The sequence below is a fragment of the Cicer arietinum genome, chromosome 4 (assembly GCF_000331145.2).
Source record: "Cicer arietinum cultivar CDC Frontier isolate Library 1 chromosome 4, Cicar.CDCFrontier_v2.0, whole genome shotgun sequence".
Classification (NCBI taxonomy): Eukaryota; Viridiplantae; Streptophyta; class Magnoliopsida; order Fabales; family Fabaceae; genus Cicer; species Cicer arietinum.
Window position 1 is genome coordinate 12,692,961 of NC_021163.2, and position 10,694 is coordinate 12,703,654.

Sequence of the window (10,694 nt, forward strand, 5' to 3'; positions counted from 1 at the left end):
TAACCAACTGCCATTAACTAACTCTTATCCAATACTCCACAACACTAAAACATGTTTACTATGAATCATATTTCAGAGTCACATGATTCTGCTTCTTCTTCTTCTTCTTCGGAGAAGTTTCTTGCGGCGAGCATGCCGAAGAAGAGAGCAGGGAGGAAGAAGTTTAGGGAAACACGGCACCCGGTGTACCGTGGTGTAAGAAAGAGGGACTCCGGCAAGTGGGTGTGTGAAGTGAGGGAACCTAACAAGAAGACAAGAATTTGGCTCGGGACATTTCCTAATCCCGAGATGGCGGCGCGTGCGCATGACGTCGCTGCGATTGCGCTCAGGGGAAAGTCTGCTTGTCTTAATTTTGCTGATTCTGCTTGGAGGTTGCCGGTTCCGGCTACGACGGATGCAAGAGATATTCAAAAGGCGGCAGCTGAGGCGGCGGAGGCTTTTCGGGCGGAGAGTGAGTTTGAGAGGAAGGAGAGTGAGACGAAGATGGCGGAAGTGGCGATGGAGCAACTAGTGGAAGAAGAAGAAGAGACGGTGCCGGAGTATCTGAGAAACATGGTGCTGATGTCACCGGCACATTGCTGGGGGAACGACTATGGTGTTGCTGACGTGGAATTTGATGATACTGAAGTTTCATTGTGGAGTTATTCAATTTAATTAAGAACAATGCTTCTTTGACTAAATAAGAAAAATACGAAACATTAGTACTACGAAATTTAGGAATAAGACGTTGTAATTGATTGTTTGGGTAGGAGATTGTAGTTTAATCACCGTACTTATGATTTTTTTTACTAGTACGGATATTATTGATGATAGAGGAGAAAATATGTGATAGTAGAGAAGATAATTTCTTTTGAGTGTAAGTAAGTTCACACAATATTTTGCTGAAAATCGTAATATTTAATATATTCATATAATAAAAGTAAGTTTTGACTGTTCATGTTTTATGGGTACTGAAGGTAGTGATTAGCAAATTTTTAATTCACTATAATTAGGGTTTGACTTTGTCAGGGAACAGCACAAATATCACTAAAGTGTTGTGCTGCCTCTTCACCTAACATTCACTGTAACATGCCCCTAATTATAGGGAACGCTATACAACACCGAAGATATCCGTGGTGTTCACCTTCACCATGCCTACTACGAGACTAATGAGCAATGCCGCGAAATTTTATGTTTTATTTATAAAATAATAGAAAATATTAATTTCTCTATTTGGAAGAGATCAGAATGGGTCAAGGATTTGACTAGCCAATAAAAGACATTTTTGATGCATGCATTTTCTCATGATATTTATCAGGCAGTTGGATATCCACAAATCTGAACTCAAATTATTTTCTTATGTGAATACATTAGCTACTACACTTACAAATGTGCATTGTCAACCTTAAACGACGAAAAAAAAGTAACAAAACATGTAGTCTTGATCTTGAGGGTGAACACACAATTACTCAAATCTAATGTTATTAGATTGCCAAAATTTGCATTTACTAAAAAAAAAAGGATATAGTAGTATACGACAGCCAAATATTAGGCCATTAAAATGTGAAGTTCAAACTGTAAGTGAAACTTAATACCAAAACTGATTGAACTTTCTACTTCATGCAAGGAAAAATCAATTATCAATCAAGTTCTCAAAACTTGGAAGCTAGAGACTCAACCCAGCTGTTTCCTCAAGTAATAATCGCTCCTTTAGGGATTCTAGCTTCTCGTCATTCTTGGCTCGAATCTGTGGCGAAACCTTCTCTTCATAACCCGGAGCGTTCATAATCTTTTCTAATCTCTCTATTTGCCTGCATAATAAAACCTCCAGTCTATAAGTTCAAGTTGTGTTGAAAACCACACAGAAAGAAAAACAAATTATAAGCTGTATTAGAGTATCCATTCTTTTAATAGAAGAAATAAAGTGCATTCAAAATGTTTTTGCAACAAATTTGAAACTCCACCAAAGATGTACAATGTAAGCATGCTCAACTATTATATTGACATAAGTTGATTTAAGTCAGAAATGCAAAAGACATACAATTTGCAGTCTGTTTTGTATTTATGACTAGCTATGCTAAAAGGTATTCTAAAATCAATGTGAGATTAACATACTTCTTTAGCTCATCTATCTTCTTCATCCTTGCAAGCTCAGCTTCTGCAGAATTAATTCCTTGAAACTCTAGATAAACAGAAATGCTTTCATTTACGACAGCATCAGCATATCCAGATGGAACAGCTTCATTTTCAGTGATTACCTGCGAATCATATCATTAGCATTATTGGTGAAATGAACATGAGATACATGATTAATGACAAAATCACAACATAAATTACAGAATACAAGGAATGGATGAGATAACACAATACAGCAGCTTTGTGCAACTTACAGTCAAAGAGGATAGATTAGCTAGTGTTGCAATCTCTAGTTGATGGCTGTTAATAATCTCTGCAACCGCCGGTGTTCGGCAGAGAACAAAAGCAGGTCGCCTGGCAACACAGTTGTCATTTTTTATATCCTCAAAGCATATTAGACTGGATAATAATCTACTTAGCAGATAAACTAATATTCGACATTAACAAATACAAAGTACTATGCTAAGGTCATTGCCTCCTACATAACATACCTGTCACGTCTCTCTTTTGCCAGTGACCTGAGAGACTTAACAGTAGACTCAATGAGGTCCATCTCATTCTCTACCCTTTCATTATTCCAGCTCTGAAATTTAATTTAAAAAATAATAAAATAAACAATTAAAGATACAATCAAACAAATAATTTTCTATTAGTTAATAGTCAATCACTGTATGCTAAGGACAATTTTTCTATTGGTAAGTGTTCCACAGCAATGCTTGACACCCACAACAGACAAAAGCGGAGGGGTCACGCATACCACAATTCTATTACATCCATATTCCTTAAGAATATCAAAAGAGTAAATTAATGCGAATGTAGAACAAAATATTCAAACAAACTAACCTCTATAGTTGACGGATAATCAGATATCATGATAGATTCTGATCTCTTAGATTCCCTGGGCGCAGGAAGGCGTTGCCACAATTCTTCCGTGACAAAAGGCATAAAAGGATGAAGCAATCGCAAGCCATTGTCCAGACAAAACCACAAAGTATCTTGAGCAAACTGTCTTTCGGAAGCATACTTGGGATCATTGCCAGCAAAGTACGGCTTGATCACTTCAATGAACACATCACACAATTGATACTGCCACCATGAATACACAGCAGTGGTAGCTTGCGAGAATTCAGATGATTCTAGAGAGTGGATTATCTTGGATATGGTTTTGTTCAACACAGATAGTATCCACTGGCAGCTAAATGGGAGAGCATCTGGAGTCAAATTTGCAGGAGGGATATAATCATCTCCTAGCTTGCTCATAGCAAATCGTACTGCATTCCATAACTTATTACACCATTGGCGATACCCAACCACCCTTTGAATATCTAGGTTAATTTTGTCAGACTGAAATGAATGAAAACAGCGATGTGAAAATGTTACATCACAAAAGTTAAATAAATTGGTGCAAAAAACTTATGTAAACATTGGTAAGAGATGGGCACCTGAGCTGTGTATGAGACCAGGGCAAAACGGAGGGCATCAGCACCACATTCATCAATACCGTTTGGAAAGTCCTTCTTCTGACCCTCAATGGCAACGGCTAGTTCTTTAGGGTCAAGGTTACCACCTTCTAACCTCTTATTTAGGCCTTCCAGTGATATCCCATTTATCACCTCAATGGGATCAATAACATTCCCCAAAGACTTAGACATCTTGCGCCCATGTGCATCACGTATCATGGGGTGCAAATAAATCTGCATATAATTATAAGTACTTATGTCAGAAGGCCATTAATAAAAATTTATTGGCATGAATGAGATTGGTTAGCTTTGCTCCATTGATGTTTTCTAGGTACTCTCTTTATGCGTTCTTTACAGAGGATCTCTAATCCACATACTTTTTTAATCTTCTTTTCTGCTGCCTTAATGAATTAATTATATTATAAAACACATAAGATAAAGACTCAGGCATAAATGACGAAAAAACATTATCACACAAAATTCATTATGCATATACAAGATAGAGCTCTCCCCAAATGATCGGCAAAAGACCGTAACCTCACCTTACTAAAAGGCACATCACCACCCAACTTCATTCCTAACATAACCATACGGGCAACCCAGAAAAAGAGGATATCGTGACCAGTTTCCAAAACAGAAGTTGGATAGAATGCCTTTAGGTCTTCTGAGTCATCAGGCCATCCCAGGACAGTTAATGGAAACAGACCAGAAGAAAACCACGTATCAAGAACGTCAGGGTCCCGGGTTAGATGAAACTTCTTTCCATTATACTTTTGGTTAGCCTCATCTTGAGCATTCTCTTCATTTCTTGCCACTATCCAATGATCATCGTAAGCACCCAAGTCCTGCAGTAAATCATCCTCTAAAGTGACATACCATGCAGGAACTTGGTGACCCCACCATAGCTGCCGCGAAATGCACCAATCACGGATGTTTTCTAGCCATCTGCAAAACTTAACACCTCAATTAAGACATACAAATAAAGGCACGTACAAAATAACTAGCGCGAGAGCATGCCCAGTTGGCATTTGCCAATAAATAAAATTGACTTCACTCCAATAACATCATCCTTCAACAATTTGCTATTATGAGAATAGGAAGAAGGAACAAGAGAACATACTTTCGATTGTATGAAATGTAACATAATAGTGATATATTGTGTATAACAATATTACAAAATACAATTCACTAACCTCTATTTATGATAATAACCGACACAAAACTATAAGAAAACAAATAACGAAATATCATTAAACATAACTACTCCCAAGAGATTATTTAAGACAGTCTAAAATATCTCCGATTTAATAATATGATGTTCAGATATTTTCTATATCTTTTGGCATAAGGAAAACAGTGACAATCAATTGAATTGATTATATATATGGCAATACTTCTTCGGCCTCTCTACCGTCAAACTATAAACACTTCTCACTAAAAATTACAAATATAAGGAGTGGAACTCATGCATTATGGTTTAAATCCTAGACCACATTTCAAAGGAGTACTCTGAAAAATAAGTTTTGTAACTGTTCAGTATAAAAATCACCTCTTCCAATCAGCCACATATTGTTTCGGAATAATCTCCACTGTTTTGTTTTCCTCGTCCGTGACCGCATGAAGAGCTTGCTTAGCCATATCAGTGCAATTGACATACCACTGTGGCTTTATCATGGGCTCTATAACATCATTGCTTCTTGAACATACGGCAAGGCGCATCTCATTGTTTTCAGAACCTCGATAAAGGCCCTACATGAAAGGAAGCAAATGAAACTTACTTTTTTACTAAAGAAGCAAATGAAACATTGAATGCCCAATTATCGTGATTCAATTTTTCAATACACAGACAATAGAGATAAACACTAATACAGTTGCAAGTATATACCTCACCTGTCTTTACATGCTGCCTCACCCAGCTTCTGTTGAAGCTAGGAACCCTCAAATCTTTTAATTTTTATTTCCCGTTAGTGTTTTTGATTGTTTGGGATTGAGCCATTTTTCCCTTGTTTTTGTTTACTATCATTTGAACCATTCACATTTTTATGTTCTTTCGTATTCTAATTGTCTTTAGTATCTCTATCTAAGTTAAGTTTTTATGCATGTATAAGTGTAATTTGCAGTTTTGGTAGGATCTAATGATCCATGTTACGATCTTTCACCCTCCTCCCTATCCTAGTTCAAGATACATGTTTGACAGCATTACTAGCACCTCTAGCAGAAACATACTAATAGATAAATAGGGGCCAAAAGAAGAATATTGGATGCATGCAGCATTTTAATAACATAATTTAAATCATAATACCCCCTCATGTCGCCAGAAAAGGCAATCATAAGTCGGATTTCACAGCGTACTTCCGAACAAAAGTTTTTCCATGTAACATTTCGTTCCTAAGCACCAAAGGTTTCATATGAAAAGATGGTTATATTTGTTGCCTAAGCACCAGAGGTTTCATAGGAAACACTGATTTCAATAACAATACCTTCTTTTGCAATGCTTCTGTTATTGCTTCCCGGGCTATAAATCGTGGCATGTTCAAAAATTCGGAGCCACCATTGGCATTTATTCTTCCATCGTCAGTGAGAATATTAACAAACTCAAGGTTGTGACGTTTTCCAACGTTAAAATCATTGGGATCATGTGCTGGTGTAATCTGCAAGCAATAATAAAGAAAGCATCATAACATGTACAAAATCACTTGAAAGAAAATTCTGATGGAACTTTTAATCTCAAATAATATGGATAATACCTTAACAGCACCTGTCCCGAAATTTGGATCAACAAGCTCAGCATCACAAATTATAGGAATTTTTTTGCCATTAAATGGGTGAACAGCATATTTTCCATGAAATTGGCTGTATCGTTCATCAGCAGGGTGAACAGCAATAGCAGTGTCGCCAAGCATAGTTTCTATTCTAGTTGTGGCAACAACAATTTCACCTAGACCCCCTTCCACAATGTATGCAAATTTTCTCAAAGCTCCAAACTCAACAGGTTTGTCGTATCCGGGAACCTTTATTAAGGTCTTTTCTTTTACATCAATATGTTCCACCTGCATGTAATGAGCAATTAGATTAATACATCACATATTCAACACATCAAATCTAGGTAGTTAATCTCAGATAAAGGCGTGTCGCAGCCAACCCCGAAAAATGGGACAGCATGTTGAAGGATACCAGGATGGCCACTACGTTTTTGGAACAAGTTAAATAATACAATATAAACATATATTTATGCAAAATTAAACAATGACTTAAACTCTGAAATATTCATAAATTCCAATAAAAACCCACAAGTCTTAATCAAAAGATACATTTAAATACCAACAAAAGTTAAGACAATAAAGATGAATATAAAAAAAAGGCAAAAGAAAAAAAGAAAGCAGGAATAAGTAAGAAAAGAAAGATTTGAAGCGAAAAAAAACAGAGGAAGGAGTAAGAAAGTAGAAAGAAAACAGAGAAAGAAGGAAGGAAACAAAGGAGAGGAAGAAAGAAGAACTTGGATGATGGATGACGGTGGCTGGCGCTGCTGGATCTTGCAGAAAAGGAGGGAGTGTTAGCAAAAAACTGAGTGGAAGGGTGTGTTCGAAGGAGAGAGAAGGACAAATGAATTAGGATTAAGAGTGAAAATCCTAACAATACCCCCATAAGTTTTTAAAATAAGGGCAATCTTGGTTTTTCCTAAAAAAAACACATTCATGTTTTCTGGGCCACGGGAAACACGCCGCGACGGCCAGAACAGCCGCTTTTGTGTTTCGGGCCGCATCGCATCATGCTTCTGCGGCCAGGCACTGCGCTGCGCCACTCTGGCATAATGTCGCCTTGAATCGGTGCGATTGACTACCTAGCATCAAATGACTACCTAGCATCAAATGAAGCGGCTTAGTACATCCATCACATACCTCAATATCAGATATTGCAGTTCGTAACACACAATCCCAATTGACTAAGCGAATGTCCCTGTAATAATAGCAAAAAAGAGTGTAATATATCCAAAGAAAAGCCACTTTAGAGTCATATGACAGGCATATAAAAAAAAGTATAAGTTGTGATATAAGAAATTGAGAAGTTGAAGGAGCACCCAAAACTAAATACAATAGAAACGAAACAATTACAAAAAAGTAGTAAATCTGCAAAAGAGACATTTAGAGTCATAAAAGAAGTTTAAAAACTTGAGAGACCATGCAGCTCAATAAACAAAATCACATCAGCATGATACTTTAATTTGACTTAATCTACATAAATTTATGATATGATTTTGGTATTTGCTGGTCCACTAAATATCTCTGTAGCACCAACACTTCTGATTGAAAGTGTGATACATTAATTATATTCAATTGATTCATTTTCTCAAATTATTATCAGTGTCAATGTCGCTTCCGTGTCAGCATTCATGCTTCATAGATAAATATATTTTAGTCTTCGCCGAAGATTCGATCATATCATGTTTCCAATATGCATCGACTAAACCTTGTCCTGATACAATCAAGGATCTATATAATATCGTGCTTGAGTGCAAAATTTAAAATTGGAATCAGGACCAATGAAGATCCTGTACATCAGAAAAATCTGAATAAAAGCATTACATAAAGACAACACATATTGCTAATATCCACCTCACCTATAGATAAGGCCTTGCTTGTGAAGCCTCACAAAAGCCTCCGTCACAGCCTTAGATCTTTTCTCATCCATTGTGAAGCACTGGAAAGAATGAGTGAGATGTAGAATGCAGATACATATGAAAGCTAATTATCACACTACAACAGTGAAATTGAAATTGCATGAAAAATTGCTATTTAACTCCCATTGTACAGGCTTTATTACAGTTATCTTAACTTCATCATTGATTCCTGGTCAAGGGTTTTTATAAGGGTGTAACTATGATAGACACGCAGCACAATGGATTGTTCTTTACTTTTTTTGAGCTCATTTTCTTTCCATCTTAACCTGCGGTATAACCACTAAACAGGTTACATATTTACCTCACGAGACCAGTCCAGAGAGGCTCCTAATCGGCGTAATTGTTGCAAAATTGTGCCCCCAAACTTGTTTTTCCACTCCCAAACCTACTTTTACCAATATTCACCAAAGTAAGCATAAGAGTCGGAACAAATGAAGAAAATATCAAACATCAAATTATTAAGAACTTTGACTGCAAAGATTATTTACAGAACATGCCTCTGCGACAAATTTTTCACGGCCCAAATCATGTCTGGTTAGTTGATTTTCACGCATTAACTTTTTTTCCACAACTACCTGCACATAATAACAACAATAATAATAACAAGTTAATAACATCATTTATGGTCATCAAACGTAAGCCCAGAATGCAAGTCTGGGGTCAAATAAGTGGTCCATCCCCCACCGCCCGACAACAAAATTCACAACAGATGATAATCTACAAGAGAGCTAAGAACAACAACATTTTCTTAATTTGGAACAGAACCTGTGTGGCAATTCCAGCATGATCCATCCCAGGCACCCACAAAGTATTGTATCCAGACATTCTACGCCAACGAATCATTGTATCCTGCAAACAATAAATCACATTATCATTAACTTTTTTAAACAGCAAAAGTGAACTGTGAAAACAAGTAATATAGGATACCTCTATTGCAGCTGTTAGAGCATGACCAATATGGAGAGCACCAGTCACATTTGGTGGAGGCAAAACCTAAAATTATAGCACAGTCAGTTTCTAAATACATAAGAAGGGAGCAAACAAAAACATAACTTTTCCGTATCATTTGAGTTTGTTCAGCCATTTTGCATGGACTTAGGAAGCAAAGATAAAAAAAAAAATATAGCCTAAATCTTCTCAAATTACAGCAAGAGCAAGACAATACATTCCATTTAAAATGAAACAAAAATAGCCATTGATCAATAGCAAAAAATTTGAGAATCTACTTGCGGCATTTCATCTCATGCCACCAATAACCTATAGTGGTACAATTGATTTCTGAAACTACTTAACCTACAGGGTAAAACACTTCAAGGTATCTGAAACAGCATTAACTTTCACATGGCATCAGAATAAGTTCAACAAGACACTCACAATAACAAAAGGTGGTTTGGAGCTGCTAGCATCTGCCACAAAATACTTTGATTTCTCCCACCACTCATACCACCTAAATTGCATCAAACATAAAAGATAAGCATTTCAAATAGTTGAAGGCTAACAAACAACCATAATGACACTCACGATTTCTCCACGGCAGTTGGGTTATACTGTTTCGCCAATTGCCGCGACATTTGTTTCTTATCACCCAATGGAGTCTCAGGATCAATGTAGTCAGCAGGATTGTCATCCTCCGCGCCACGCTTCACAGTTTTTTTTTCACTCTTTTTAGAGGCATTGGATGATTGTTGCGCTTGTTGTTGCTAAAACCAAAAACAAAAAAATAAAAAACATCAACATTGTTTACGAGATCAAATTGATAAAGAATATACATTGAAAAAGGAAAATTTCTACGATGGCCTACCTTGACTACTGACAGGTGCTAAAGTCACTCAAAATTCTAAAATGGTCAACAACACTCATCGGGGGTATAATCCGAAGTGGCCTGGTTGATGTCGATTCAGCTAGTATAGTATTAGGTGACACATTTTTTCCCTTATTTATATTGAATCGACATCGATCAAGTCATTGTCTCAACTTTAAAGACTATGAGGACCATTATCGACGGTGTTATCTTAGATAGAGTTTCGAGTGCATTTCAAACACAAACACGGGTCCACATTGAACTACCTATCAAGGGGTCCACAGTAGCATTCGACTAAAAAATAGCAAATAAATGTAACAATGAGACATAAGAGAAATAAAAAACACTACTCACCTGAGCTTGCTTTTGAAGAAATTTCTCTTTCTTCAATTGCTTCTCTCTAGCCTGATACAAATCCATAAAATTGTCACACATCAAAAAAGCAGAAATCATAAACCATTGCAATAGTAATAATTAGATAAAACAAAAATAGGATTGAAAAATCATGAACTTAAATATAATCGCATGAATGCAAATCGAATCTGGATTGAGATGATGATTATGGTGAGGGAAAACCTTTTCTTCTTTTTTCTTCTTCTTTTCGGGGTCTTCGGGTGCGGCGGGGGGGGGGTGGTCTTTT

At 36.7% G+C, this 10,694-nt stretch overlaps 2 protein-coding genes across 2 annotated transcripts; one reads left to right on the plus strand and one right to left on the minus strand.

Annotated features, from left to right (window-relative positions):
- The first annotated feature begins 6 nt into the window (after positions 1-6).
- Positions 7-937, plus strand: LOC101511871 (dehydration-responsive element-binding protein 1D). The gene has a single exon (XM_004496557.3). The coding sequence runs from the start codon at positions 52-54 to the stop codon at positions 652-654; it is 603 nt and encodes a 200-aa protein (XP_004496614.1). The 5' UTR covers positions 7-51; the 3' UTR covers positions 655-937.
- Positions 938-1,306: 369 nt separating this feature from the next.
- LOC101512189 (valine--tRNA ligase, mitochondrial 1) lies at positions 1,307-10,453 on the minus strand. The gene is made up of 19 exons (XM_027333193.2): positions 10,409-10,453; positions 9,775-9,953; positions 9,628-9,700; positions 9,181-9,246; positions 9,019-9,102; positions 8,751-8,828; positions 8,555-8,638; positions 8,194-8,273; positions 7,475-7,532; positions 6,323-6,625; positions 6,056-6,226; positions 5,125-5,324; positions 4,118-4,520; positions 3,558-3,809; positions 2,959-3,459; positions 2,607-2,698; positions 2,370-2,469; positions 2,095-2,237; positions 1,307-1,790 (listed from the first exon to the last, which is right to left on the minus strand). The coding sequence occupies exons 2-19, from the start codon at positions 9,822-9,824 to the stop codon at positions 1,646-1,648; spliced, it is 2,883 nt and encodes a 960-aa protein (XP_027188994.2). The 5' UTR covers positions 9,825-9,953; positions 10,409-10,453; the 3' UTR covers positions 1,307-1,645.
- Positions 10,454-10,694: the final 241 nt, after the last annotated feature.

Coding starts and splice junctions, on each gene's coding strand:
- LOC101511871 (XM_004496557.3), top strand. CDS start 52: ATGTTTACTATGAATCATATTTCAGAGTCACATGATTCTGCTTCTTCT.
- LOC101512189 (XM_027333193.2), bottom strand. CDS start 9,824: ATGTCGCGGCAATTGGCGAAACAGTATAACCCAACTGCCGTGGAGAAA. Junction 9,247..9,627: donor CCAAACCACCTTTTGTTATT/GTGAGTGTCTTG, acceptor CTATAATTTTAG/GTTTTGCCTCCACCAAATGT. Junction 5,325..6,055: donor CAGAAGCATTGCAAAAGAAG/GTATTGTTATTG, acceptor CCTTTCATGTAG/GGCCTTTATCGAGGTTCTGA.